The following is a 27691-nucleotide window of genomic DNA, read 5'->3' on the forward strand; positions in this document are numbered from 1 at the left end:
AAATAAGGGCATTTAAAATTCCCTACAGTGCTTGGGCAGGTTTGGGCTCGGCTATGATTTTCCCTGCAGGGGCCTGCTGATGCTGACTGTCTGGGCTCACACATGAATGGCCATTTGGGTGAGGTGCTGTAGGATGCCCTGCATCTGTAAAACCACACTCCAGCACGGAGTCATTCAGTTCAGTTGATGAGCAAGGTCAAGAAAGAACATTTGTAGAAAATCAAGAAGAAAACAAAAGATGTGTTCTGGCATATTGAACAGGTGTATAAAATTCACTCCTGAATCCTACCAACCTTTGTCTCTCATCTACTCCTGCTCTCCTGTAGTTACCTGACACCCGCATATGGTAGCTCGCTTTACTTATCTTGCCTATGATACTGGCTGAAGTTTAAAAATAATTCGGGTACCATGCTGGTGCAGTGCTTTGGTTATCAACATATAGCAACAATGGATGCTGGTACACAAATTAAAATTGCTACTCCACTGAATTTCTGGGCTTGCTTGCATGAATGTGAGGAGGTTCTGAGTGAGGGCAGAAATGGAAAATTGGCGAAAGGGTCACATTTAAACATCTGAGTGATACTTTAAGGAGCTTTAAAATGAAATTCACCGATCTGCTTATTCTGAGCAGAAAATATAGGATTGCCAGCTCTGGCTAGACGTATTCCTGAAGGCTTCATCGTGTGACCACCTGCCTCCAATGGTCTTGCCCAGTCAAACAGCCCTTTCCCCGCATCTCCAATATTTTTATAATAAACAAAAGTATTCAAAGAAAACACAATTTTCTTTAATCTTTAATTCCTGGAGACTCCAGGACAATCCTAGAGGTTTGGCAATCACAAGAAAATAGGATCCTCATATCCTCAATAAGAAACCTTGCATAGAATACGTGTGGGTTCGCAGTTAGATTTTTCTTTTTCATTTATTTTATTTTTGTTTAAATGTGTTACAAAGTGCTCTTTACCCTTTCTCTCCAAAACTTAATATGGAGAATGGAAGTTCAGGAGGGGATCCATTAAGATGTAAATTTAAATAATTCTAAACTGTAACTCATCAATGAAGCGGACCCAGCAATAGGACAGAAAAAAGGGTAGTGTTGATTTCAGTGTCTGCTGTCAGTCTCTGCCAGTTTTTGAGTGCAGAGGGGATTTAGTAGACTGCTAAATGAGGCGATGGTCAATCCTAATTTCAACCCAGTTTAACTTTCCAGCCAGATCGGGAGTACACATTGGAGGCACCTACAGGGGTTGGATGCTTATTACAAAGGGGCATCGAAGGCCGGTGCTCCATTCTGTGGCCGTTGGGAATGCAGGCTGCCAAATCTAACACATGCTCAGGAAACACCAGGGTTACTAGAAGTAGATTTCTCAAGTGGGAGTTCATTTTAAGGGTAAGATTTTGAAGTGGTTTTAGACCATTTATGGCCCATTTTTGGAAACTTTTTAAAAATCCCGTTGGCACTTAGATTTTCATGAGCCATTGTGGCAGTTATCATGGATTATAGTTTATTTTTCCCCAGCTCCAATTGGTTTCTCAGTGGGAATCCTCCAAATTACCATGTTTGGAGGAATAGAATAGTACAGCAGACAAGTCACGTCGCCCAAGAGAAGCCCCATGCTCTCGGCCAGTTCCCATACATCCTCTAATATGGAGACAGGAGAAATGACCTTACTTTGGCAGGAGTAGTGCTGGTGGAGGCTCCACTTTCCAAAGAAAGCAGTACTAGACCACCCATAGTAGCTTCACTGTGACATTTGAGTAGGCTAGGCCTATATTCCCTAGAGTTTAGAAGAATGAGCGGTGATCTCATTGAAACATCTAAAATCTTTAAGTGGCTTGACAGAGTAGACTATAGGAGAATGTTCTCCTGGCTGGGGAATCTAGAACTGGGGGTCACAGTCTCAGAATAAGGAGTCAGTCATTTAGGATGGAGGTGAGGAGACATTTCTTCACTTAAAGGGTTCTAAGTCTTTGGAATTCTCTACCCCAGAGAGCTGTGGATGCTCGGTTGTTGAGTATATTCAAGACAGAGATCAATAGATTTTTGGATACTAAGAGAATGTGGGGATACTGTGGGAAAATAGAAGTTGAAGTAGAAGGTTAACCATCATAGGCAGTCCCTTGGAATCGAGGAAGACTTGCTTCCACTCTTAAAATAAGTCCTTAGGTGGCTGAACAGTCCAATACGAGAACCACAGTCCCTGTCACAGGTCACCAGCCATGATCTTATTGAATGGTGGAGAAGTCTCGAATGGCCTACTGCTGCTCCTAATTCTTATGTTCTTATGAATGTTTAATTAATTATTATGCTGAATGGTTTGTCAGAAGCACCCCAATCACAGTATATGTGTTCGATGCCCCTCCATATAAAAATGACTCAGCTAGCAGTTCTTTAAAGGGCACTGCAACATTATAAGATAGCTCCCAGCGAATCTTACGAGATTAAGAACTGGAGATGATGCATCTTATGCACAAAGCAAAGTTAATTTATTTCGTATCAGTGTCATAGAATAATACAATGCAACTGCATGTGATTGTCAGCAACATGATAAAATCAACCTTCACATTTAATATGGCACAGCTGCAGATAACATCAACCTTCACATTCAACATGAAGATCACATAATCTAAATTCTACAATCATTGCAATGCATGTAAGTATTATTGCCAATACAACAAATTTTAAACTGACAACAGAATAAATTATATGTATTGTTCCAGCCCCTTCTTGCAGAAGTTTAGTGATCAGATCATTATCTGGCTGGTTGGAGAAATGAAAGAGTAAGAAATGGATAGTCTGAATTTTGCCACAAGGTGGCGTGATTCACAGACAGCTGACATAATTTTCAGCCAGTACTAGAAGTTTAGCCATTAGTCATTATGATGTAAAGTGACTTTGAAACCGAACCAGACAAATTAACCATTGATCTTATTTAAAATTTCCCTAAAAAAGCCTCTAATTGAATGGCATGCTGAGATTAAAATGGTGCTCAGAAACCCCTTGATTTTAGGTGAAGCAAATAGAAAAGCATAGAAGGTAGATATTATTCAAATAGTAACATGAATGTTATTGTGTCAGCATGCCACGGTTGTACAGCAGTTTCTCAGTTTGTTCTTTGCTGCCCTCTACTTGTTTAGGGCGTTTTGAAGAAATACCTGAACTTTTGGCCACAAGTGTTCCTGAGCAAATGAGTGTGCCTTGGCATTCCCTCCCCACATTGAATGCATACCTATCACAGAGTGGTAAGAGGCATAGCAAAAGGGGAAATATGGAGGCTCCAGATAATGTCCAGCACCTGGATAACTGAGGAGCTCATACTTATCTTTGCCATGTTCTTTCATTCTTTTTATGGCCTCATCAGCATAGTATTTGCTTTTCCAGTTCTTATCATCTTCTCCGACAATGAACAGGATGGTTCCCTCTGTGTTTTCTATTGGGATCACACTGCCCTTGTTAACTTCATTCATGATCTCAACTATGTCTGCAACTCCTGATTCTGCAATTTGTATTCGGCTTGTAGTATAACCTAGACCAGTAGAAAGCAATTTATTTTTGAAACACAATCCAAATACAGCACTGGTAATGCATCCATTGATAACAACAGCTGCTACCACATCCGGTAGAAAGGAGGCCATCGAGAGAACCAAATCTGCACCTTTTGATATTCCCATTGCTCCAACACCAGGACCTTTAACCTGGAAGACATTTTTGAAATAATCATTAATGGCAACAAATATGTAAATAGCTCTAGGCAATAAGAGCATGAACCAGAAAGAGGAAATAAACCACAGGGGTTAAGATTCTGTAATACCGCATGTCAGAGGCAATCACATTATATACTTCCTATTTTTAAGGTTAATATGGCCTCAAAATATGACTGTGCAGTATCCATTTCTTGGGGACGAAATGGCCTCCTATGGCCAGCAGAAAGTGCATGTTCATTATGAGCCGGAAGTGCATCACCCACAATATTGGTATAGGCAAAAAAAGACTTCCAGGTTCCACACCTGAACAGGCGTTAGGTCCTTTGTATATTCAAATAACGGGTCTAACACCCATTTGAAGCCCTATCTGCAATATTAGGTTGCAGGAAAACCAGGTCTGCATGCAGCCTAATAGGCGGTCTTTAAAGGGACTGCTGCAAGCTGCAACCAACAAGGTAAGTGTCTAAAACATACTTACCTGAATGTGGAGCCAGGAGGACCTGGCATCTGTCTGAGGCTGAACCACACTGTTTGCAAATCTGGTGTCATATTTGATCCTGAAATGAGCTTCCGAATACATAGCTGTGACATAACTAAGACCGTCTATTTCCATCTCCATAATTTGGGAGAAATTTAGAACTCAGCAGAGGAGGACAAAGGGTTTGATTAGGGCAGGGAAAATGGAGTACGAGAAGAAGCTTGCAGGGAACATTAAGGCGGATTGCAAAAGTTTCTATAGGTATGTAAAGAGAAAAAGGTTGGTGAAGACAAACGTAGGTCCCCTGCAGTCAGAATCAGGGGAAGTCATAACGGGGAACAAAGAAATGGCAGACCAATTGAACAAGTACTTTGGTTCGGTATTCACTAAGGAGGATACAAACAACCTTCCGGATATAAAAGGGGTCAGAGGGTCTAGTAAGGAGGGGAAACTGAGGGAAATCTTTATTAGTCGGGAAATTGTGTTGGGGAAATTGATGGGATTGAAGGCCGATAAATCCCCAGGGCCTGATGGACTGCATCCTAGAGTACTTAAGGAGGTGGCCTTGGAAATAGCAGATGCATTGACAGTCATTTTCCAACATTCCATTGACTCTGGATCAGTTCCTATGGAGTGGAGGGTAGCCAATGTAACCCCACTTTTTAAAAAAGGAGGGAGAGAGAAAACAGGGAATTATAGACCGGTCAGCCTGACCTCAGTAGTGGGTAAAATGATGGAATCAATTATTAAGGATGTCATAGCAGTGCATCTGGAAAATGGTGACATGATAGGTCCAAGTCAGCATGGATTTGTGAAAGGGAAATCATGCTTGACAAATCTTCTGGAATTTTTTGAGGATGTTTCCAGTAAAGTGGACAAAGGAGAACCAGTTGATGTGGTATATTTGGACTTTCAGAAGGCTTTCGACAAGGTCCCACACAAGAGATTAATGTGCAAAGTTAAAGCACATGGGATTGGGGGTAGTGTGCTGACGTGGATTGAGAACTGGTTGTCAGACAGGAAGCAAAGAGTAGGAGTAAACGGGTACTTTTCAGAATGGCAGGCAGTGACTAGTGGAGTGCCGCAAGGTTCTGTGCTGGGGCCCCAGCTGTTTACATTGTACATTAATGATTTAGACGAGGGGATTAAATGCAGTATCTCCAAATTTGCGGATGACACTAAGTTGGGTGGCAGTGTGAGCTGCGAGGAGGATGCTATTAGGCTGCAGAGTGACTTGGATAGGTTAGGTGAGTGGGCAAATGCATGGCAGATGAAGTATAATGTGGATAAATGTGAGGTTATCCACTTTGGTGGTAAAAACAGAGAGACAGACTATTATCTGAATGGTGACAGATTAGGAAAAGGGAAGGTGCAACGAGACCTGGGTGTCATGGTACATCAGTCATTGAAGGTTAGCATGCAGGTACAGCAGGCGGTTAAGAAAGCAAATGGCATGTTGGCCTTCATAGCGAGGGGATTTGAATACAGGGGCAGGGAGGTGTTGCTACAGTTGTACAGGGCCTTGGTGAGGCCACACCTGGAGTATTGTGTACAGTTTTGGTCTCCTAACTTGAGGAAGGACATTCTTGCTATTGAGGGAGTGCAGCGAAGGTTCACCAGACTGATTCCCGGGATGGCGGGACTGACCTATCAAGAAAGATTGGATCAACTGGGCTTGTATTCACTGGAGTTCAGAAGAATGAGAGGGGACCTCATAGAAACGTTTAAAATTCTGACGGGTTTAGACAGGTTAGATGCAGAAAGAATGTTCCCAATGTTGGGGAAGTCCAGAACCAGGGGTCACAGTCTGAGGATAAGGGGTAAGCCATTTAGGACCGAGATAAGGAGAAACTTCTTCACCCAGAGAGTGGTGAACCTGTGGAATTCTCTACCACAGAAAGTAGTTGAGGCCAATTCACTAAATATATTCAAAAGGGAGTTAGATGAAGTCCTTACTACTCGGGGGATCAAGGGTTATGGCGAGAAAGCAGGAAGGGGGTACTGAAGTTTCATGTTCAGCCATGAACTCATTGAATGGCGGTGCAGGCTAGAAGGGCTGAATGGCCTGCTCCTGCACCTATTTTCTATGTTTCTATGTTTCTATCACCCGTCTCCACCCTTGCCTCAGCTCATCTGCTACTGAGACCCTCATCCATGCCTTTGTTACCTCTAAACTTACTATTCTAATGCACTCCTGGCTGACCTTCCATGTTCTACCCTACGTAAGCTTGAGGTCATCCAAAACTCAGCTGCCCGCGTCCTAACTAGCACCAAGTCCCGTTCACCCATCATCCCTGTGCTCGTGGACCTACATTGGCTCCTGATTAAGCAGTGTCTCAATTTTAAAATTCTCATTCTTGTTTTCAAATCCCTTCATGGTCTTCCTCCCCCCGCCCCCCCTCCCCACCCCCGCCATCTCTGTAATCTCCTCCAACTCCACAACCACCCAGAGATATCTGCGTTCTTCTAATTCTGCCCTCTTAAGCATCCCTGATTATAATTGCTCAACCATTGGCAGCCATGCCTTCTGTTGCCTAGGCCCTAAGCTCTGGAATTCCCTTCCTAAACATTTCCGCCTCTCTACCTCTCTTTCCTCCTTTTAAGACGCTCCTTAAAACCTACCTCTTTGACCAAGTCTGCCCTAATTTTGATGTTTTACTTCTTTAAAGGCGCTATATAAGTACAAGCTGTTGTTGTTATTGTTCAGTGCTTCTCCTGACCCCACATTAAAATCATGTGGACCACTGCCGGCCACCCATTTCCCCCAATCGACACTTCTTACCTCCACCAATCGTGACCGCGACGAGCCCCCCCCCTCCCCGATCCCGTCATTTTCCCTCCCCAATCCTGACTATTACCCACGCATCCCAATTGCTACCACCCATCCTGATCACCTTAGTTTCCTGGTCCCTTTTAAAGATTTAACCAAGGGTCACTACTGGCGTTGCAGCAGCCTGACCTCCAAGTCCACTTCCCCGGTGGCCTGCCCTGGGGATGTCTGTCAAATTTCCGCAGCTCACCGGCTCGATGATAATGAGCCCTGGGGTCTTGGGCCTATCCATTCAGGTGGGGGAGATTGATCCCTGCATTTTGGGTGAGCTCGAATTTTTAGGCCTTTATCTCCTAATTTAGGAGTTCGGCCTTCTGGTTTGTTTGTTATCAAGTGGACAGGAGCTGACCTTCTCCCAGGTCTTTGCTGATACCATTCTTGATTCACTGTTGTGAATTTTACCTCTATTAATCTCTCAGACACCCTAAATAAATTGTCATGAGAGAAAAAGACTCATTCATTATTTTATGGTAACTGTTATGTATGCAACCCTATGTAACCAGTATTATACCGCCACCAGAGGGCGTACCTGTTGGAGTCCCAAGGGATCCCAGCATCCCTTGGGAGCACTGTATATAAGTAGGCCTCCCATGCCGTACCAGCACTCTGGAGTTAGAATAAAGGAACTAAAGTCACACTTACTCACGTCTACAGTACTCAGTTACGTCACTTTATTATGAACTTAACAATTGGCGACGAGATAACGAACACCACGTGAAAATGCAGAGAACTGTTGATATCCTGGAGAAACCCACTGACGCCAAGGCGACGGCCATCAAGAAAGCGCCGAGACGACAGAACGTGACGGAGCTGCGGTTGTTCCTGGGACTCCTCAATTATTTTTTTTATTTCCTACTCGGGTTAAGCACCTTGCTAGAACCCCTACATGTGTTGCTACGCAAGGGTGATGACTGGGTATGGGGGAAATCACAAGAGGCTGCCTTTGAGAAAGCCAGAAATCTGTTATGTTCCAACAAACTGCTTGTCCTGTATGACCCATGTAAACGCTTAGTGCTAGCTTGCGATGCGTCTTCGTATGGGGCCGGGTGTGTGTTACAACAAGCAAACGAATCAGGAACATTGCAACCGGTCGCCTATGCATCCAGGAGTTTGTCAAAGGCAGAAAAGACAAACAGCATGATTGAAAAAGAAGCTCTGGCATGCGTTTACGGGTTTAAAAAAAATGCACCAGTATCTGTTTGGTCTTAAGTTTGAGTTAGAAACTGACCATAAGCCGCTCATATCGCTATTCTCAGAGAGCAAAGGGATTAATACCAATGCTTCTGCTCGCATCCAAAGATGGGCGTTCACGCTGTCTGCATATAACTGTGTAAGCTGCCACAGACCAGGCACAGAGAACTGCGCTGATGCTCTCAGTCGGCTACCATTGCCCACCACCGGGGTGGAAATGGCACAGCCTGCAGACTTGCTCTTGGTGATGGATGCATTTGAAAACGAAATGTCACCCGTTACGGCCCGCCAGATCAGGACCTGGACCAGCAAGGATCCTTTACTGTCCCTTGTAAAAAAACTGTGTCCACCATGGGAGCTGGTTCAGTGTCCCAGCCGAGATACATGAAGAGATTAAGCCGTTCCAGCGGCGCAAAGATGAAATGTCCATACAGGTGGACTGTCTTTTGTGGGGTAATCGTGTGGTTTTGCCTAAGAAAGGCAGGGAAATGTTCATACGTAATCTACAAGTACCCACCCAGGCATAGTAATGATGAAAGCCATAGCCAGATCCCATGTGTGGTGGCCCGGCACTGACTCAGATTTGGAGTCTTGCATGCGCCAATGCAACACTAGCTCTCAACTGAGCAATGCACTCAAGGAGGCACCACTAAGTTTATGGTCATGGCCCTCCAAACCGCAGTCTAGGATCCACGTTGACTTTGCTGGCCCGTTTCTGGGCAAAATGCTTTTGGTTGTTGTGGATGCTTATTCAAAAGGGATTGAGTGTGTAATAATGTCTGTAAGCACGTCCACTGCCACCATCGAAAGCCTATGAGCCATGTTTGCCACGCATGGCCTGCCTGATGTCCTTGTCAGCGACAATAGGCCGTGCTTCACCAGTGCTGAATTCAAAGAATTCATGACCCGCAATAGGACCAAGCACGTCGCATCTGCCCTGTTCAAGCCCGCATCCAACGGCCAGGCAGAACGGGCAGTCCAAACCAACAAGCATACTTGAAACGTATGTCGGAAGGCTCCCTGCAGACCCGCCTGTCCCAATCCTGTTCAGCTACCGCACCAGACCCCACTCGCTCACCGGGGTTCCCCCAGCTGAGCTGCTCATGAAAAGGGCGTGCAAAACAAGGCTCTCTCTTGTCCACCCTGATCTCCATGATCACGTCGAGGACTGGCGGCATCAACAAAGCATGTACCTTGATTGCGCAAATTTGTCACGCGATATTGAAGTCAATGACCCTGTATTTGTACTCAACTATGGACATGGTCCCAAATGGCTTGCTGGCACTGTCATACCTAAAGAAGGGAGCAGGGTGTTTCAGGTCAAACTCGCAAATGGATTAACTTGCAGAAAGCATTTGGACCAAACCAAACTGCGATTCACAGACAGCCACGAGCAACTGGAAGAGGACACCAGCAACTTCGACCCTCCGACACACACACAAGTGGCAACCGACATCACGGTTAACCACGAAGCTGAACTCACCATTGTAGGGGAGGACGAAAACCCCTCATTTTACCCAGAAGGAAAAGAGCTGTGGGATCTGTCTGTGCTGCAGCAGGCAGTATTCTGGAAGGAACAGGGAACCCAGAACCAGATGTGGATTGAAACCGAGACGGTGTGGCCTTGGCAGGGCAGTGATTGGACGGGGGAGGACACCGGAGGGCCAATGGTAGGACAGAGTCAGCCCGAAGCAAGGGACTCCAAGCCAATGGGAGTGCCCTTGCTCAAAAACTCGGGACTGACTCATCACCGATACCGGGCTATTGACTCCCCCATGTTTACACTATGGAGGGATATTATGCAGGCCTTAAGAAAACTAGGGAACCCAAAACAAACCGAGGGCCTACACAATGGCTACAGGAGGCCCACACCCTGCCAACCCAATTAACACCTACTCAACCCTTGATTAGGTTAACATCAGGGATGGCCAGTGGAAAACCCCCCCCAAAATCCAACACTACTGCATTTTTCAAAAATCACAAGCCCACCAATGGGAAAGATTTATTTCAGCATGAAAGTCTGGCCGGATAACTGGATATAAGAAGGGGTTTCTGCCCCGACAAGTTGTTCTGTTCTCGTGTTCCAGCAAGCAGTCAGCCTTTCGACACAGAACGAAGACCAGTGTCCGAAGACACCGAAGACAGAAGAAGCAAACCTCCATCCTGAGACGGCATCAGTTTAGCCATCTTTCGCTACTGGAGACTGAACCTTTTCCTTTTTCCACAAAGATCTTCCCCTGAGAGCTGGACTCAGGTAGATCCACAGCAACAACAAGACGCAACAACAACCAAGTTTCCAAGAAAATCACAACCGAAAAAGTAACTTCAAGATCCTTAAGATAGCAAAAAGAGAACCCCGAAACCACGTTTTGACCTGGAAAGACTGTAAAGGCTGTGGTGAGTATAATCTCTGGTCCCCAGAACTCCCAACTCAGTTAGGTCAGGAAGGTGGGAGGTTGGGCATTGCACTGCTGTTAAACTTGTGTAAAATTTTTCGTTGTGTCTGTTTAGTGGGATTTAGGGGGATTGCTTTGTTGGTGTATTGCTGTTTGTTGAGATACACCTTGTCGAATAAATTGGAAGCTTAAAGTTCCTCTTGGAATCGCCTCATTTCAGTTCTGTTGTATTACATCTCCTGATCGTGAGTCTTGTGTCAGAACAGTGTAAGGGAAGCCAGGAGCGCCTCGAAAACGCTCAACTGTGTGCCACAGGCTAGGGAAGAAGGGGTTAGGAGTGTTTGACACTCAAAGGTGCCTCACAGGCTAGTCATAAGCTGTGGGGATGCACGAGTCTCAAAACCCCCTTCATAAGCTGTGGACACAGTCTCTCCAGGAGTGCTTTTGCAGCACTCAGGGTACCTCACAGGCCAGGCATAAACTGTGAGGGCAGAAGCCCAGAGAGAGACACCCAAGGCACAACACTCCCCAGAACCCCTTACATCATCCCCAGCAGCCCAGCAAGGCCAGCTGCACAGCAGCCCAGCGAAGAACCAACCAACTCACCTATGCCTGCATTTGTACCGAGATGATTGACTAGGGAGAGAAAGGCCCCAGATCGTCACACCCTGTAAATAAGTGTACTATTGACTTTGGGAGGGAGTGATGTTATGTAACCAGTATTATACCGCCACCAGAGGGCATACCTGTTGGAGTCCCAAGGGATCCCAGCATCCCTTGGGAGCACTGTATATAAGTAGGCCTCCCATGCTGTACCAGCACTCTGGAGTTCGAATAAAGGAACTAAAGTCACACTTACTCACGTCTACATTACTCAGTTACATCACTTTATTATGAACTTAACAGTAACTAAATAAGTCAAATTCATTTTTAAATACACAAGATTTGTGGATTTATTTCAATATTTTGTGGATCACATTCTCCAAATCAGTCCGTTCAGTAGCTTTGCTCATATTTTACCACTGAGCAGTGCACTGAGTTAGTGCGCCAATGGACACAATATTCAGATTTTCTTTTCACATATTTTGAAGAAGCTAATTAAGCGACTGCTGTTTCTATGTATTGATCTATTAACTGACTTGATGTTCAAAATTTTATTTTTTAGAATTAATCCATTATAATACCTTGCTCAAGAGAATGAAATTCAAAAATACTTTTGTATGGAAACAAGTGCTGGATGAAAATGATTGCTATTTCGTTAAAAACTGGTTGCCAAGCTTTTCTTCATTTACTTAAAAACAAAGACACAACAGCCAATATACACATCATTTGTATATGATGCACTGCAATGAAAATGTCGCCTGTGTTTGGATTTTTCCTTCCTCCATGAAAACATCTTACTTGAAAGATAGTGCTCCTAAATGCAAGAATTATAGCACAGCAGCTAGCAACATGAAGACTAGGAGACCTGAGATACACAAATATGTATTCCGAATGGTGACTTTTAACAAATCCCTAGAGTTCCAATAGATTAACTAAAAGAATGAACCACCAACCAAAACCAGCAGCTGGGGACCCTGTATTTTCTGGATCGTTGCCTCACCTTTTCCTTGCTCAGTATCTGGCTAAATGATAGAGAGACCCAAGGATCATAACAGAGAACCCTTACTCTGTACAAAATCTACTGAAATGCATCGCATGCCGGCACGTAAATTTATTTACATAAGATAGATGAACAAACAGTATAACACAGTGAATTATCCATTTCTCTATCCACCTTGACACATTGAAATAATAAATACGCAGTTCATTGGTTGAGTGATGAGTAGTTTTCTTTTTCTTTATCTTTTTTCTTGTTCTCAGCAGTAAGAAACCTTTGGCATTGTTGCCAAATTAATTAATTTAAGGATTAAGTCATGGCAGGAGAGCCCAGACCCGTGTCATGCTCCTCCTGTGTTATGTGGGAAGTCAGGGACACTTCCAGTTTCCCTGACGACTACATGTGCAGGAAGTGTATCAGCTACAGCTCCTGACAGACCGCATTGCAGCACTGGAGTTGCGCATGGATTCACTCTGGAGCATCCGTGATGCTGAGGATGTCGTGAATAGCACGTTCAGTGAGTTGGTCACACCGCAGGTAAAGGTTACACAGGTAGATAGGGAATGGGTGACCATCAGGAAGAGCAATGGAAGGAAGGTTGTGCAGGGGTCCCCTGCGGGCATCTTCCTCCAAAACAGATACATCACCTTGGATACTGTTGGGGGAGATGACTCATCAGGGGAAGGCAGCAGCAGCCATGCCCATGGCACCATGGGTTGCTCTGCTGCACAGGAGGGCAGGAAAAAGAGTGGGAGAGCTATAGTGATAAGGGATTCTATTGTAAGGGGAATAGATAGGCCTTTCTGCGACTGCAAGCAAGACTCCAGGATGGTATGTTGCCTCCCTGGTGCAAGGGTCAAAGATGTCTCGGAGCGGCTGCAACGCATTCTGGAGGGGGAGGGTGAACAACCACCTGTCGTGGTACACATAGGTAAAAAATGGGATGAGGTCCTTCAAGCTGAATTTAGGGAGCTAGGAGTTAAATATAAAAGTAGGACCTCAAAGGTAGTAATCTCAGGAATGCTACCAGTGCCACGTGCTAGTCAGAGTAGGAATTGCAGGATACTCAGCTAAATACGTACCTTGAGGAATGGTGCAAGGGGGAGGGATTCAAATTCCTGGGACATTGGAACCGGTTCTGGGGGAGGTGGGACCAGTACAAAGCGGATGGTCTGCACCTGGGCAGGACCGGAACCAATGTCCTAGGCGGAGTGTTTGCTAGTGCTGTTGGGGAGAGTTTAAACTAACAAGGCAGAGGGATGGGAGTCTATCCAGGGAGGCAGAGCGAAGTAAAAAGGGGGCAGAAGCAAAAGGTAGGAAGGAGAAAAACAAGAGTGGAGGGTAGAGAAATCAAGGGCAAAAATCAAAAAGGGCCACATTACAACATAATTTTAAAAAGACAAAGAGTGTTAAAAAAACAAGCTTGAAGGCTCTGAGTCTTAATGCGAGGAACATTCGAAATAAGGTGGATGAATTGACTGGTCAGATAGCTGTTAACGGATATAATGTAATTGGGATTACGGAGACATGGCTCCAAGGTAACCAAGGCTGGGAACTCAACAGCCAGGAGGATTCAATATTCAGGAAGGAAAAGGAGGTGGGGTAGTGTTACTGGTTAAAGAGGAGATTAACACAATAGTAAGGAAGGACATTAGCGTGGATGATGTGGAATCTATATGGGTAGAGCTGCGAAGCACCAAAGGGCAGAAAACAATGGTGGGAATTGTGTACAGACCACCAAACAGTAGTAAGGAGGTTGGGGATGACATCAAACAGGAAATTAGGGGTGCGTGCAACAAGGGTACAGCAGTTATCATGGGTGACTTTAATCTGCATATTGATTGGGCTAACCAAACTGGTAGCAATACTGTGGAGGAGGATTTCCTGGAGTGTATAAGAGATGGTTTTCTGGACCAATATGTCGAGGAACCAACAAGAGAGCAGGCCATCCTAGACTGGGTCTTGTGTAACGAGAGAGGATTAATTAGCAATCTGGTCGTGTGGGGCCCCTTGGGGAAGAGTGACCATAATATGATAGAATCCTTCATTAAGATGGAGAGTGACACAGTTAATTCAGAGACTAGGGTCCTGAAGTTAAAGAAAGGAAACTTCGACGGTATGAGACATGAATTGGCGAGGATAGACTGGAGAATGATACTTAAAGGGTTGACGGTGGATAGGCAATGGTAGATATTTAAATATCACATGGATGAACTGCAACCATTTTACATCCCTGTGTGGCATAAGAATAAAAAAGGGAAGGTGGTTCAACCGTGGCTAACAAGGGAAATTAGGGAAAGTTTTAAATCCAAGGAAGAGGCATATAAAATGGCCAGAAAAAGCAGCAAACCTGAGGACTGGGAGAAATTTAGAATTCAGCAGAGGAGGACAAGGCGTTTAATTAGGAGGGGGAAAATAGAGTATGAGAGTAAGCTTGCAGGGAACATAAAAACTGACTGCAAAAGCTTCTATAGATATGTGAAGAGAAAGAGATTAGTGAAGACTAATGTAGGTCCCTTGCAGTCAGAATCAGGGGAATTCATAATCGGGAACAAGGAAATGGCAGACCAATTCAATAAATACTTTGGTTCTATCTTCACTAAGGAAGACACGAATAACCTCCTGAAAATACTAGGGGATCGAGAGTCTAGCGAGAAGGAGGAATTGAGGAAAATCCTTATTAGTCAGGAAATGATGTTGGGGAAATTGAAGGGACTGAAGGCTGATAAATCCCCAGGGCCTGATAGTCTGCATCCCAGAGTACTTAAGGAAGTGGCCCTAGAAATAGTGGACGCATTGGTAGTCATTTTCCAACATTCCATGGACTCTGGTTCAGTTCCTATGGATTGGAGGGTAGCTAATGTAACCCCACTTTTTAAAAAAGGAGGGAGAGAGAAAACAGGGAATTATAGATCGGTTAGCCTGACATCGGTGGTGGGGAAAATGTTGGAATCAATGATTAAAGATGTAATAGCAGCGCATTTGGAAAGTGTCAGGATCGGTCCAAATCAGCATGGATTTACGAAAGGGAAATCATGTTTGACAAATCTTCTAGAATTGTTTGAGGATGTAACTAGTAGAGTGGATCAGGGAGAACCAGTGGATGTGGTGTATTTGGACTTTCAAAAGGCTTTTGACAAGGTCCCACGCAAGAGACTAGTGTGCAAAATTAAGGCACATGCTATTAGGGGTAATGTATTGACATGGATAGAGAACTAGTTGGCAGACAGGAAGCAAAGAGTCGGAATAAACGGGTCTTTTTCAGAATGGCAGGCAGTGACTAGTGGGGTACCACAGGGTTCAATGCTGGCACACCAGCTATTTACAATATACATTAATGATTTAGATGAAGGAATTGAGTGTAATATCTCCAAGTTTGTAGATGACACTAAGCTGGGTGGCAGTGTGAGCTGCGAGGAGGATGCTAGGAGGCTGCAGGGGGACTGGGACAGGTTAGGTGAATGGGCAAATGCATGGCAGATGCAGTACAATGTGGATAAGTGCGTAGTTATCCACTTTGGTTGCAAAAACAGGAAGATAGATTATTATCTGAATGATGACAGATTAGTAAAAGGGGAGGTGCAATGAGACCTGGGTGTCATGGTACATCAGTCATTGAAGGTAGGCATGCAGGTACGGCAGGCAGTAAAGAAGGCAAATGGCAAGCTGGCCTTCATAGCGAGGGAATTTGAGTATAGGAGCAGGGAGGTCTTACTGCAGTTGTACAGGGCCTTGGTGAGACCACACCTTAAGTATTGTGTACCACAGAAAGTTGTTGAGGCCAGTTCGTTAGATATATTCAAAAGGGCGATCAAGGGGTATGGAGAGAAAGCAGGAATGGGTACTGAAGTTGCATGATCAGCCATGATCATATTGAATAGTGGTGCAGGCTCGAAGGGCCGAATGGCCTATTCCTGCGGCTACTTTCTATGTTTCTATGTTTCACATTTACCTGATCCCTTTAGCAGGCTGATCCAACACAACTTGTGGTGTTTGGTTGGCCATTACAGGAGGGGAACGAAACGCAGTGAGTGGCTGCTCACTCACCCAGTGGCAGCACTCTCCAAGTGCTTCTCAACACACCTGCCTGACCCAAGTGCTTTAAAACGAGAAGTGAAGGAGGAGAGAGACTGAAATAGAGGGAGAGGCAGGGAGAGAAAATAATTAAATTGTAGGGAAGAAGCAAAGAAATAGTTACACAAAGAGAGATATATAATACTGTCCATAAGCAATGGCAAATATATCATCATCATCATCATAGGCAGTCCTTCGGAATCAAGGAAGACTTGCTTCCACTTTTAGAATGAGTCCTTAGGTGGCTGAACAGCCCAATATGAGAGCAACAGTCCCTGCCACAGGTGGGACAGACAGTCATTGAAGGTAAGGGAGGGTGGGACAGATTTGCCACACATTCCTTCTGCTGCCTGCGCTTGTTTTCTGCATGCACTCGGCAATGAGACTCGAGGCGCTCAGCGCCCTCCCAAATGCACTTCCTCCACTTAGGGCGGACTTTGGCCAGGGACTCCCAGGTGTTGGTGGGGATGCCGCACTTAATCAGGGATGTTTTGAGGGTGTCCTTGTAACTTTCCTCTGTCCACCCTTGGCTCGTTTGCCATGAAGGAGTTCCGAGTTGAGCGTTTGCTTTGGGAGTCTCGTGTCTGGCATGTGGATAACATGGCCTGCCCAGTGGAGCTGATCAAGTGTGGTCAGTGCTTCAATGCTGGGGATGTTGGCCTGGTCGAGGACGCTAATGTTGGTGCATCTGTCCTCCCAGGGGATTTGTAGGATCTTGCGGAGGCATGTTTGATGGTATTTCTCCAGCGACTTGAGGTGTCTACTGTACATGGTCCATTCCTCTGAGCCATACAGGAGGGCGGGTATTACTACAGCCCTGTAGACCATGAGCTTGGTGGTAGATTTGAGGGCTTGGTCTTCGAACATTCTTTTCCTCAGGTGGCCGAAGGCTGCACTGGCGCGCTGGAGGCGATGTTGAATCTCGTCATCAATGTCTGCTTTTGTTGATGAGAGGCTCCCGAGGTATGGGAAATGGTTCACGTTGTCCAGGGCTGCGCCATGGATCTTGATGACTGGGGGGCAGTGCTGTGCGGCGAGGACAGGCTGGTGGAGGACCTTTGTCTTACGGATGTTTAGCGTAAGGCCAATGCTTTCGTATGCCTCAGTAAATACGTCGACTATATCCTGGAGATCAGCCTCTGAAAGTGCGCAGATGCAGGCGTCGTCCGCATACTGTAGCTCAACAACAGAGGTTGGGGTGGTCTTGGACCTGGCCTGGAGGCGGGGAAGGTTAAACAGCTTCTCACTGGTTCTGTAATTTAGTTCCACTCCAGCGGGAAGCTTGTTGACAGTGAGGTGGAGCATGGCAGCGAGGAAGATTGAGAAGAGGGTTGGAATGGTGATGCAGCCCTGTTTGACCCCAGTCCAGACGTGGATTGGGTCTGTAATGGATCTGTAGATAAGGATCACGGCCTGCATGTCATCATGAAGCAGGGGAAGGATGTTGACGAACTTTTGGGGGCATCAGAAACGGAGGAGGACGCTCCATAGATCCTCGTGGTTGACAATGTCAAAGGCCTTTGTAAGGTCGAAGAAGGCCATGTATAAGGGCTGGCTCTGCTCCCTGCATTTTTCCTGCAGCTGTCGTGCTGCAAAGATCATGTCCGTTGTGCCTGGGGACAAAATCCGCACTGTGACTCCGGGAGGAGCTCCTCGGCCACAGGAAGAAGACAGTTAAGGAGAACTCTAGCAACAACTTTCCCAGTGGCTGATAGCAGAGAGAATCTTCTGTAGTTGCTGCAGTCGGACTTGTCCCCTTTTTAAAAGATGGTCACGATCACTGCATCTCTGAGATCTCCCGGCCTGCTCTCCTCCCTCCAATTGAGAGAGATGAGATCATGTATCCATGCCAACAGCGCCTCCCCACCATATTTTAGCACCTCAGCAGGGATTCCATCCGCTCCCATAGCCTTGTTGTTCTTGAGCTATCTTATGGCTTTTCCTACCTCTTGCAATGTTGGGGTTTCACTGAGGTGGTGGCGGGTCGCATGCTGCGGGATGGAGTCAAGAACACTCGAGTCAAAGGCAGAGTCTTGATTGAGGAGATCTTCGAAGTGCTCCTTCCAGTATGCCCTGACTGCTTTGGTGTCCTTGATGAATGTTTCCCCATTCTTGGCCAGCAGTGAGGTGGGGCCTTGGGAGTTTGGACCGTAGGTGGGCTTGACTGTGATGAAGAATCCTTGCACATCATGGCTGTCAGCCAGTTGTTGTATCTCCTGTGCTTTCTCCATCCACCACCTGTTCTTTAGATCCTGTTTTTTTTTTTCCACGGGGAACTGCAGTCCGACCTACCACGGTCATTCATGGTCTGCTCACTGAAGCACTTACACCCGCCGGGGCCGGTGCCAGGGCAGACTGTCGGTCACTGTGGAGAGCCAACCGGTCACACTCACTGGCCAGGCGTTCAGGCCCCCAGTGGCCTCCAGCTTTCGGGCCCCTGGTGGCGTCCAGACCTCTCCCCAGCGGCGACCGATCCCCTCCAGCAGCAACAGCTATGCCTCTCCTCCATGACGTCGTTTGGGCCTCCTCCTCTTCCACGACAGCGGCTGGCTTTTCTCCCTCCTTCAGAGACGATTGGGCCTCTACGTCCCCACAGTACGCCAGGTGTGGTCTAACCAGGGCTTTGTACAGCTGCAGAGGGCTGGCAACACCCATGGAACAATACCAAAGGAAATAACTTATTATTAACTTTCAGTTTAACATTTAATCAACTTGGGAAACTTTTAAACAACTTGGGAAAACTTTTAAAACTTCTGGCGAAACTTTTAAAACTCTGGAGAAACTTTTAAACAACATGGAGGAACTTTCAAGAATTATTTTCTTTTAACTTTAAATTTAGCATCATTTTCAGTCATTTGGCAAATATATAATCCATGTGCGTTACATGACATAATGCTTATCATTAAACATCATTGCCATAGATAAAGAGCAGGCCCATTGGACTTTCCATCATAGTGCAAAATCTACTACATGCAAATAGTTTATTTGATGATGTAACTCACCTTTGGATGCTGCCTCAAAAAATTCACGGCTTCTTCAAAATAATCTAAGTCGAAGTTTATCACATCATTTGGAAGGTCATCATAATCACGGTAGGCCAACGCCAGTGTAGTAAAGCCATGGTTTGCCAAGAGACTGGCTCTGTTCTCCAGCAATCCACCTTCTATTGTGTACACATTAATCACTCCTGGAAATGGACCACTTCCTGTCAAATTGAAACAAGTTTAAGTTTATTCTTTTGTTGAAATCTCTGCTGGATTGTTTTGAGTCTAAATAGTTGAAAATACTTTTTCTGAGTCACTTAATCCAGGATTGCTGTACATAGAAAACTAGCTATTGATGATAATGCTTTAATTCCAAGAAGTCTTCAGGTTTTACTGTTGCCTATCTGATATATGCATGTAAATAGTAGTTACATGCAGTTGATTAATAGTTACAGCACAGGTGTATGGTCATTTCTGTATTCAAGCACAGTACATTATTGCCTATTGGTATTTCAGCTCAAAAGTCAAAATCAGTTTTCAATGGGGTTATTACAACTAGTAGAATTTATACAATGGCTTAAGAAAGACGTCCCATGGCACTTCACGGAGGAGCAATCGAAAAGAGATGAGGGGTGGGCCAAGGAGGATCTTAAAAGAGCAGAGGGTTTTGGAGAGCATGGGCCGGAAGTCATGGCCACCAAAGCATAAGTTGCTTTAACCAATGTAATTACTTGGAAATAAAGCTCTTTAGCCCCTTGTGACCTTGCGCATTCCAATTTTTCTAAAAGACAATCCTGGTGGATTAAAAAAAAAATGATGTTCTGCTGGTCTGTCACCCTCTGTTATTCAGATTGTGGCCTGAGTTTATTCATTAAAATCTGGTTACTACCAATATGCGTTTGACATAAAGGCTTTCTCCATTGTTGTTTTTGGGTTTTATGCCAGATATCCTACTTGGGGTCTGCATCACCAAACAAGCGGACCTCGCACCCTATATGAACCAGAATGTACTTTTGCTTTCCCAATATCTAGGTAAGGGACAGCAAGACCCAGGGGTTGAACAGGGTGCAAACTGGAATGTACTAGGTGCCACCAGATGATTCACTGCATCTTCAGCAAGCAGATTGAATATACAGTGTATCAGATAGAAGCTCAAAATTTTAATCACCTACGATTCGAAAGGGATAACTTGAGCAGTGCCAAGTGCTTGAATAACCTACGATGGCCAGTGATGAATGCATTGTCGAGTCCGCTATCCAAGATACTGTTCAACAGATTCAATCAAAGTGAGTGTATTTTGTTTGACAGAAACTAAAGCTCAGGTTTTGTACTTTGCAGAAATAGCCAACAGAAACAAATTACCCATACTTGTCCAGCAGCCAACAATGATGAAACCAATGGATAAAACTAATACTGACAAAATGGCTTCAATTTTTGACACGTTGATAGTTTGAAAATAGGTATGGTACAAAACATAAAGAAAAAGGGCAAAATGATTGTTGGCCTTTATCTCAAAAGGGACTGGAATGCTGAAATAAAAGCTATACTTCAATAATGCAGCATCTTGAAGTACTGAATTCAGTTTTGGACACCGCACCAAAGGAAGGATATACTGGCTATGGAAAGGCTACCGTGTGGATTCGCCAGAATGATACCGGGACTTAAAGGGTTAAAGTATGAGGACAATTTTCATAAACCTGGCATGTATTCCCTCAAGTTCAGAGGTTGAGGAGTGATCTAACTGAGGTGAGATAGTAGTTCCTAATTCCATTTATATAGTGCCCTTAACATAGAAAATAATCTCATGGCACAACATACAAAGAAATTCCAATGACACTTCAGAATAGCATAATCTGCAAAACATGGACACCAACCCAAAGAAGGAGATATTATGAAGGGTGACCAAAACCTTGATCAAAGAGGTGGCTTTTAAGAAGAGTCTTATAGGGGAGAGGGATGCAATGAGGCAGACGGGCTTAGGTGGAGCATTCTGGAGTGTCTGATGGTTGAAGGCTCGGTCATCAGTAAAGGAGGAGTTGGATGCACAAAAAAACAGAGGCAGAAGAACAGAAAGTTTGGGAGAAGGGTTGTATGCTGGAGGAGGTTCAGAAGATTGTGAGGGCCAAGGCCATGAAGAGATTTAAACATAAGGATGAGCATTTTAAATCTGAAGGTTTGGGAGCCAAGGAACCTTTTCTTCCTGACCACCAGGCCCCGACCCCTTTTCCCCAGTCTTCTGTTCCCCAGTCTCCAAATCACCCAAATCCCCAACCCCGCCCCCTCTCCCCTGAATGCCTGTCAATCTTGCCCCCGCTCCGTGCTCCAATCCCTGACCCCATCAGTCCCTGGTCACCCACTCTTCTTCCCAAGCTCCAATCTCCTGCCCATAGTTCCGGTTCATCCCAAATTGCTAGCTGTACTGTCCAGGTAAATCATGCCCCATCAGAAGAGAGTAAGGCCGAATCAAGGCTTGACATGATCCAGCAGATCTGGTGATGGCTTGCTAAACAAATGCATGGAATACACTCAATTCTGAATCCCTTGGACTTAAGGGAGCAAAGGTGGGAGCCATACATGGGGAAATGAGCAGGGTGGGAGAGAGTAAAGATTTTAATAGAGACAAGGGCAACAAAGGTGGTTGAGCAAATTAATGTCGAATGAAGGGCCAAAGGCATGGCAGTTGGGGAGTTTGAAAGCGCAGTTGTAAGTGATTTAGGAAAGAATCTTATCCAGGAGTGGTACAAAAGGAATTGGGGTTCAAAGGAGGCAGGGGATTTAGGTGATGAGGGATACAAGGAAGTGGTCGGTGATGTCCTTATCGGTGATGAGACAGTGGGAGTGGAGGGGCAACAGCAGGAATGGATCAGAGCTCCCTCAGCATAGTCTAAAATACCAAAGGAGTAGAAAACTGAGTCTGGGGAGGCAGACCAAGTGCTGGAAAAGAGACAGTTCAATGGAGCATACAGTCTCAGTAGAAAGTAGAGGTCACAGTAAAGCTGAGAAGCCAGCAGAGAAATGGAATGTGACCCAGGAGAAGGTGGATTTCTGTCCAGGACCCAATATAGCAGCACAGTGATTGGGAGAGGGCAGCAGTGCACTGAAACATAGTCCAGAAGATTTTAATGGACACAGGTTCAACAATAGAATAACACTTCTGTTAATTATTTTGACTACTCAAAGTATTCTTTGCCTCCAGAGCATTGATCGCTTACCCATCTTCGATAAGCAGTAGTGCATCACAACATCAAACCATTTAGGTTTAAACTATTAAACAAATTTATTTAACAAAATTTGAATAAGCGAGTAAATAACAAAAAGATGCATATATATATAATGGGTCATAATTTGCAGCCTCTATAGACAGTGCGAGTTCCGGGATTTTGTTGCGAAATGCATGTGCAAAAATCTGGAACTTGTGATCAGTCAAGCATTTTCTTGACAGATCCAACGTATCCCTGGAAAAAGGGCATTTGCAGGCGGAAAGTTGGGTTATTTGCCCAATTTCTGCCCAGCCAATGTCCATGAAATTCTTATGCCTGGTACAAGCGTAAGAGTTTAAAAAAATATAATATTTGACCAATCATTTATACATTAAAACACCTGTGCAATTGGGTAAATTTATTTTTTAGCCCTTTAAAACATGTACATTTATTTTTCAAAAAATTACATTTTTGTTTTAAATATTTTAATTCATTTTAAATATGTAATTAAAAAAATTTATTTGGAGTGTAGATGTATTTTTTGAGGTAGTCCCATTCATACTTATGGGGTTTCCGTACATATGAAATCCCTAAAAGCATGAATGGGGATTCCCTTCTGTCATTCGTTGGGCCGGCCCACATGATCCCAGGGGTGCTTGTGAACCTCCGGAGAGGCCCAGGACCGTGAATCTCCACACTTCCCGGACCGTCAGGTTAGCGGGCATTTTATTTGCTGATTGGAGGCATTTCCTTGTGGGATGCCTCCAATCGCAAATTCAGGGCCATTATGTAATATCCATACGCACAATAGAAATCCTTTTACCTAGCTCCTAGAAAGGAAAATGAGAAATGGTTGCAATCTAAATGCTGGGCATTTTTTTGTAAACAAATTTTAATATACAATGTTTCTTTTTTTCCTTATATTTCTTACTACCATGGGAGCTGTGCTGGTCTGAACTATGTCTCTCAGTGGTTCCAAACGGACTCTCCCAGATTCAAACTGCTACAGCTCATTAAAAGTTCCCAGCAAATTACCAGTGTGTTATATTCTTTACGACATCACAAACACACACATACACAAGATGGCTCTGCAGGAACTTGTCATGTGATCTTGTCCTTTTATTATATTTACATCAGCAGTTGCATTACCATAGTAGTCCACTAGGTGGAGCAGTAGTCCACTAGGAGAGCAATATATTACACTTCTCTCTCTTTAATGAAGAAGTAATCATAACAAAATAAACATAACTTGCATGGTTATACACAACAAAAAATAAGGACTTATTTTGCCAAATTTACAAATCAAACCTAACCACTTGTTTTCTGTTTCGAACCGGATACCTTCGCTCTTGAACAGACCTTTCCAAACTTGGTGTCGAACTTAGACTCATTCTAGGCTGTGCCCGAAGAGCGTTTTTCTCCAAAGTCAACCCTTGAACCACATTTTGACTATCTACAACTTCAGACTGTTTGTCTGCCTGACTCTCTCTTGGACTTGTTTCTAGCACATCTGATGTAGGATTTGCTACTGGTACTCTACTTGTAACAAGATTATCTGACTCATCAGAAATAATCGAACCGTTCCAACTTTTAACTCCTTCCACATCTGTAGGTACAATATGATCAATGTGAGCAAACCTAACCTGTCCATGATCAAACACCTTGACCAAATATGTACGAGGACCACATATCTTCACTACTCTTCCTGGTAACCACTTTAACCATTTATGGTGATGGTTCTTCACTCTAACCTTCTGATTTAATTTCACACTTCTCTCTCTTACTCTAGCTCTATCATGATTCACTTTCTGTCTTAATTGTTTCTCTTCTACTGACTGTGTCAAGTTTGGCTTCAACAATGATAATCTGTTTCGTGGCTGTCATTTGAGAAACAACTCTGCTGGTATTCTACCAATAGTTTTATGAGGAGCATTATGATAAGCAATTAGAAAATTTGCTACTTTGTGATCCAATGACAACTGCCGTTTCTTTCGATTTGGATCCAACATTTGTTTAATGAGGGCACATTTTACAATTTCTATTATGCGCTCTGCTGCATCATTTAAAGCAGGGTGGTATGGTGGAACTTTGGTATGTTTCACACCATTTCTGCTCATGAACTGAGCAAATTCTTCTGAACAAAATTGTGGCCCATTATCAAACACAATTTCTTCTGCAAAGCTATATGAAGAAAACAATCTTTGCTAATTGTCTCATGTTTTACTTGTTGTTATTTTCTGCATCGGAAACACCTCTACCCACTTCAAATGGCAATTAATCACAATGAACAATTGTTGTCCTTTGAGCTCAGCAAAATCTACATGTAACCTTTGCCACACCCTGGGAGGTCATTTCCCTGGCTGTAATGGTACTGATGGTGGTTTCTTGCTTACCGATTGACATGTTGTACACTGACTAATGATGTACTCTATGGGGCCGAACTTGGTCAAGGCCTCCGCCCACCGAAGTGCCACCCAAAGTGCCAGTGATGGCCACCAAGGCTACCGGATGGTACTTTCGACAGGGTTTTCATCGCCGAGGTCCCTCAAAGGTCGGTGGGCAGAAAATCAACGCCATATGCTGCCAATCTGGGTGGCAGTGGGTGGGAGGTCTCATTCTCCGTGGCAGAGGCACTTGCCGCCCAAGTGCTGCCGAGGATGGAGTCGGGCCAACGGAGGGTCGAAGAGGTAAAAATAAAAATCATCACCAAAAAAACATCTGACAACCTTCAGGGGACCCCATCCAGGTAAGTACCTGTAAAGAAATAATTTAAAAACATTCCACTTACCTTTTTTACAGCATCTTGATACTCACCATTCAGGACAGAGCAGCCCCCGCGTAGTGGTCCACCGCCATCCTGCCGCCGACTCCAGTTGACTCCCGCCTGCACCAATCTGGCATCTCGGTGGGCAGGAGTCTACTTATGTGCATCGGCCATCTGCTGACGTCGGCGGGCGCTTCCCGGCAGCTCTCCCCTCCCGGCCGCTCCAGGCCACATCAAAAGTGGCACTGGGCGGTTCAAGCAGAGGAATGTCGGCGGCAGTGGGCGGTAAGTTTATCAATTTTGGCCCATATATCTTTATCAAAACCTGGCCACCATAAGTAATTGTGTGCAAAACTCTTGGTCAAGCACATTCCCAGGTTCTGATCATGAAGATCTCCTAATAATTTGGATGTGAATTTATATGCAATAACTACTCTTGCACCCCATATGATATAATCTTTATCCCCTGATAATTCATTCCTACGAATGAAGTGTGGATGAATATCTTTCTCTGATTTGGCCATCCATTTGCTATGTAATCATACACCTTTGACATAACTGGGTCACGTTTGGTTGCTCTACCAATCTCTTCAGCTGTGACTGGCAGTTCATCAATGCATGAAAAACAGAACACTTCTTCCCTATAGCTTGTAACTGGACATAGCATCAGCATTACCATCTGACGTAGGTACAACATCCAATTACTTAGATCTATCTTAGAGATAATGTTCTCAGTTTCTAGTCTTTTGAGTTCTTGCTCATCTTTCTCCTTGAGTGCGTATGGTACGGGACGTGACTTGTAGTAAACTGGTCTTGCATCCTTCTGTACTCTGATCGGACTGCCTGTTTCACAGAACACCTTCGGATACTGCTTGATGACATCATCTGTCGATGCAAATCTTATTTCAACACGAAAACTCTTATTCCAATCCAGCTTCCATGATCTTAACCAATTTCTACCTAGAAGGCAGGCTTGTCTCCTGCCACTACTAAGAGAGTCAAGCTCTGAAACTGATCCTTGTATTTCACCGGTACGGTGATACGTCCTATGACAGGGATTTGCTCTCTTGAGTAACCTCACAGCTCTAGTTTCGATTTCTCGAGTGGAAAATCACTCAACTTGTCAAGATATAACAATTCTGGTATTATGCTCATGGATGCACCAGTGTCGATTTCCATGGGTATCCTGGTTCGTGCAATGTCTACTTGGATGATGATATTACATGAATTGTTGTTAGATACTCTCGTGCTCCTGATGACATGCATCTCTAGAACCTCCTCATCCTGTTGCTTCTCTTCAATGTTATGTAGTATCTGGCAATTTCTACTTCTAGCATTGAATGTTGGTTTACTCTTCAGTTGCTATGCCTTCGCAAGATGATCTGTTTTCTTGCAGAAGAAACAGTTTTAAGCAACGTGTTATCCCAGGCACTGATAGCATGACTTCAATTCACTGTTACCGTGGCCATTTGCTGAGGCCTTGGGGCCCAGCTGCCTTTTACTTTTAACCAGCAGGCGATTAACCTGGGTTTGCTGATGACTGGAAATGGCATGACATTCTCGGGAGTATTGGTCAGCCAAATAAATCGACATAGTAGTCTGGCAAGCTAAATCAAAAGTCAAGTTAGGTGTTGTCAATAACTTTCTTCTGATTGCTTCATGTTTCATCCCACAAACAAAGCGGTTATGCAATACTTGATCCTGAAAGTTTCGGAAATGACTCACTGATGCTCTCTTCAGTTAATTGATTTTGATTTCCAAAACAATAACTATCAGCAATTTGTAGGGGCTCAGGACTGTAGTGCTATTCTAACTTGCTTAGAATCTCCATCAGTAGTGTGTCCTTGGACTTGATGGGAACAAGCAAATTCTTCAGGGTTCATACACCTCAGGGCCTGCTTCAGTCAAGAAAATAGCCCATTTTCTTTCTAACACCACCCAGTTATGGTTTTCATCATCAAGGACTTCGAAAATATTATTCGCGTGAAAAAATATTTCTAGCCACTCCACTTCTCTCTGAAAGTTTCTCGGTCGTGATGGAACTCACCCAAGCACCCTATTACTCCCATAGGCGCGAACATCTGGATTCCAAGTTCAGCCAAGTGTGCTTGAAATTTACCTTGGATTTTTAGCAATTCTGCAAAACAAAGAAGCCCTCAAAGTCTCTCTATCAGTTGGCAGAATTATCCACTAACAAAAATTTCAGCGAGGAATACGATTATGCTATCCTACGTCACCAATGTGATAAATTTTTTACGATATCACAAGCTCACACATACACAAGATGGCTTTACAGGAACATGTTATCTGACCTTGTCACATGGTCCTTTTATTATATTTACATCAACAGTTGCATTACCACAGTAGTCCACTAGGGGAGCACGATATTATAACCAGGACTTCCTGGATTTGAATAACTGCAACTACAATCAGGAAAAAAAACCTGTGATACATGTGAACAAATCAGTG

The 27691-nt window shown here is 44.4% G+C and overlaps 1 protein-coding gene across 1 annotated transcript in view; it reads right to left on the minus strand.

Annotated features, from left to right (window-relative positions):
• Positions 1–2627: 2627 nt before the first annotated feature.
• The window catches only part of LOC139262269 (acyl-coenzyme A thioesterase 1-like), a 41255-nt gene continuing 16191 nt past the window's right edge, over positions 2628–27691 (minus strand). The window contains exons 2-3 of the mRNA XM_070877414.1: positions 19277–19479; positions 2628–3696 (exon numbers count right to left, since the gene is read on the minus strand). Of these exons, the coding sequence (XP_070733515.1) occupies positions 3127–3696; positions 19277–19479 (773 nt within the window). The 3' untranslated portion in view covers positions 2628–3126. The remainder of the gene's footprint in view (positions 3697–19276; positions 19480–27691) is intronic.

This window comes from Pristiophorus japonicus, chromosome 4 (assembly GCF_044704955.1).
Source record: "Pristiophorus japonicus isolate sPriJap1 chromosome 4, sPriJap1.hap1, whole genome shotgun sequence".
NCBI classification, from domain to species: Eukaryota; Metazoa; Chordata; class Chondrichthyes; family Pristiophoridae; genus Pristiophorus; species Pristiophorus japonicus.